The following is a 2667-nucleotide window of genomic DNA, read 5'->3' on the forward strand; positions in this document are numbered from 1 at the left end:
TCAATTCAGTTATCTTAATTTTGAAGCAAAATTAATCCAAGTGTCTCTATGACTGAACACAACTAAAATAAATGAACCAGATTTTGTGTTGTTTTTTGGCACAAAATCTATTGTTTCAGAATTGAGGGGCAGTGCGAGTGACAACCTCCTTTCAAGCCTGTTGAATAGGGGGCAGGGATAGGGGAAGGAATAATCTGTTACTTCATTCCACAAAGTCAAAAAGCTGGAGGTGAGAACTGGGACCGGTGAAGTGCTGGGGAAGTGGCATAGAGCCCTGGTCTGTGTTTGGAAGTACTTCGTAATTATAAATAATAAAATGAGATCATTTGTTGAGCCCCTCAAACTTCTTTCTCAGTTTTCCCCATCAGAAAAAGGAAACCCCATTTTTACAGTTATTCAAGTCAAAACACTAGAGTGATCTTTTCTCCCTTCTCATATCCAACTCATTAGTAAATCATGTCGGCTCAATCTCCAATATATAAGCAGAAGTATATCATTTCCACAGTACCATCCTTGTCCCTTACTCAGATTACCCTAATACTCTCCTAACTGGTCTCCCAGCTTCTGTCCTTGTCCCAACAAAATCTGCTCTCCATGCTATAGTGGTCCTTTTAAAACCTGACGTTCAAGCATGTCTTCCTTTGCAGGAAATCCTTACCTCCCCTACAGTAAACCCCAGATCCTTGCCACAGCCATGCCTATCATCCCTGAACTCACTTCTCCACTTCCCCTGCTCTCTGCTCCTGCCACTCCAGCCTCTTTCCTGTATCTTAAGCATGAACAAGCCAGGTAACTCCTGCTTTGGGACCTCGATATCTGCATGATCTTTGCACAGAACATTCTTCACTTTACGTGGTTCACTCTCACTTCCTTCAGATCTCCACTCAAATATCACCTTTTCAAAGATGCCTGTCCTGGTCACCCTATATAAAATAGCACCCTCTTCCATTCTCAACATGCTTTATCCTGATTTATTTGTCTTCATAGCACTTAGCATCACCTGACATTTTAAAATGTCTTTTTCTGAAATACATAACCTGATTTCAGAACAGGGCTGGGAACAGAGTGGGTCATCAATAAACATTTACTAAATGACTGTATGAATCAGTTTCAGATGAATAAGCTTAGAGACATTCATTCAATCTTATATAACAAGATATAAAATTAATAAGATTTTCTTTATATATTCTCATTCAATCCACTAGAAAGGATTTATTCTTCTAATAGTCAAAGAGAAAAATCTACTTAGAAAACTTTTGTGATCTGAGGGGGAAAAAAGTGTAATTCTTCAAAATTATATACAAATATACAACTAGAGGCCCAGTGCACGAAATTTGTGCACTTGGGTGGGGGGAGGGTCCCTCAGCCTGGCCTGCGCCCTCTCGCAATCTGGGATCCCTCACTCTTATGCTCAGCTTGCTGCTCCTTAGCGGCAGGCTACTTACCACTCGGCTCACTGCTCCTTAGCCCTGCATCGGAGGTGGGAGAGACTCCCGCCACTGCCACTGTGCTTGCCAGCCATGAGCCTGGCTTCAAAAATTCCTTAATGCTACAATGTTAGGAAGATGTTAATATGCATATTGTTGAATGCAAAAATACTAACATGACTTCCTCAATGTGATTAAAAACATAGATTCTAATGGGAATATAAGAATTAATTCTAGCCCTGGTCGGTGTGGTTAGAGCGTTGTCCTATGCACTGGTCAGGGAACATGCCTAGGTTGCCAATTCCATCCCCAGCAGGGGGTGTACCAGAGGCAGACAATCGATGTTTCTCAAGACAGTACTCCTCTCTCTCTCTCTCTCTCTCTCTCTCTCTCTCTCTCTCTCTCTCTCTCTCTCTCTATATATATATATATACACACACACACACACATATATATATACACATATATGTATATATATCAATAAAATGTATTTTTTTTTTAAATAAGGTTTCACTACCTTCAAAATGAGAGATTAGAAAGAACTCCAAGGTATCCCTTGGGAATTAAACTCCTATTTAATACTAGAGGCCTGCTGGTAGGATCGGGGCTGATGTCTGAGGCTGTGGAGTCCTTCTGCCTCCAGGCTCTCCCTCCTGCATCATTTCATGGCGCCTCGAGAGCAGTGTGTTTGGGAAAACACCCCTGTGGTCCCTCACTTCTGGTGGAGGCCCATTGGCAGCTTCCTCTTGCCCCACGCTTCTGCTGGCATACTGGGTATCCTCCATGCTTATAACTAACTCCCAGTCAGTCATCTAACTCCTATTCTCTTGGATTTGTGACCTTTTCAGTTCCAATTCATTCATACTTCCCATTTTCTATCCCAGATGCTGGCATCACTAGGATCTGTTGCAAAAGCTCTAACTCTATGCCACCATGCCCTCATCTATAAATAAAGAACCTGGCTGGACATGAATAATCCTCATTTCTCCAGTGACTACCATGTACAGGCACTGTGAGGTAGGTGTTATTATTATGCCCCATTTCCAGACAATGAAACTGAAGTTTAGAAACGTTAACTAAATCCAAAGATACAAAGCAGATGACTGGTAAACCTAGAGTTGGAATCTAGTCTCTGGTGCTCCTAACTAAATTACACTGCATTCTTTACATGACCTACAATGGACCTTTCAGCCTAAACAGTCTGAGATTCGCTGAAAAAGGAATGAGCCAAAGTAGAGAA

General features: G+C 41.7%; 1 protein-coding gene across 1 annotated transcript in view; it reads right to left on the reverse strand.

The window, feature by feature from the left end:
• The window catches only part of TMEM67 (transmembrane protein 67), a gene marked incomplete at its 5' end in the record, with an annotated part of 32161 nt that overhangs the window by 22493 nt on the left and 7001 nt on the right, over positions 1–2667 (reverse strand). The window contains one exon of the mRNA XM_015562293.1: positions 659–825. Within this exon, the coding sequence (XP_015417779.1) occupies positions 659–825 (167 nt within the window). The remainder of the gene's footprint in view (positions 1–658; positions 826–2667) is intronic.

Source organism: Myotis davidii, unplaced genomic scaffold (assembly GCF_000327345.1).
Source record: "Myotis davidii unplaced genomic scaffold, ASM32734v1 scaffold317, whole genome shotgun sequence".
In the NCBI taxonomy this organism is placed as follows: domain Eukaryota; kingdom Metazoa; phylum Chordata; class Mammalia; order Chiroptera; family Vespertilionidae; genus Myotis; species Myotis davidii.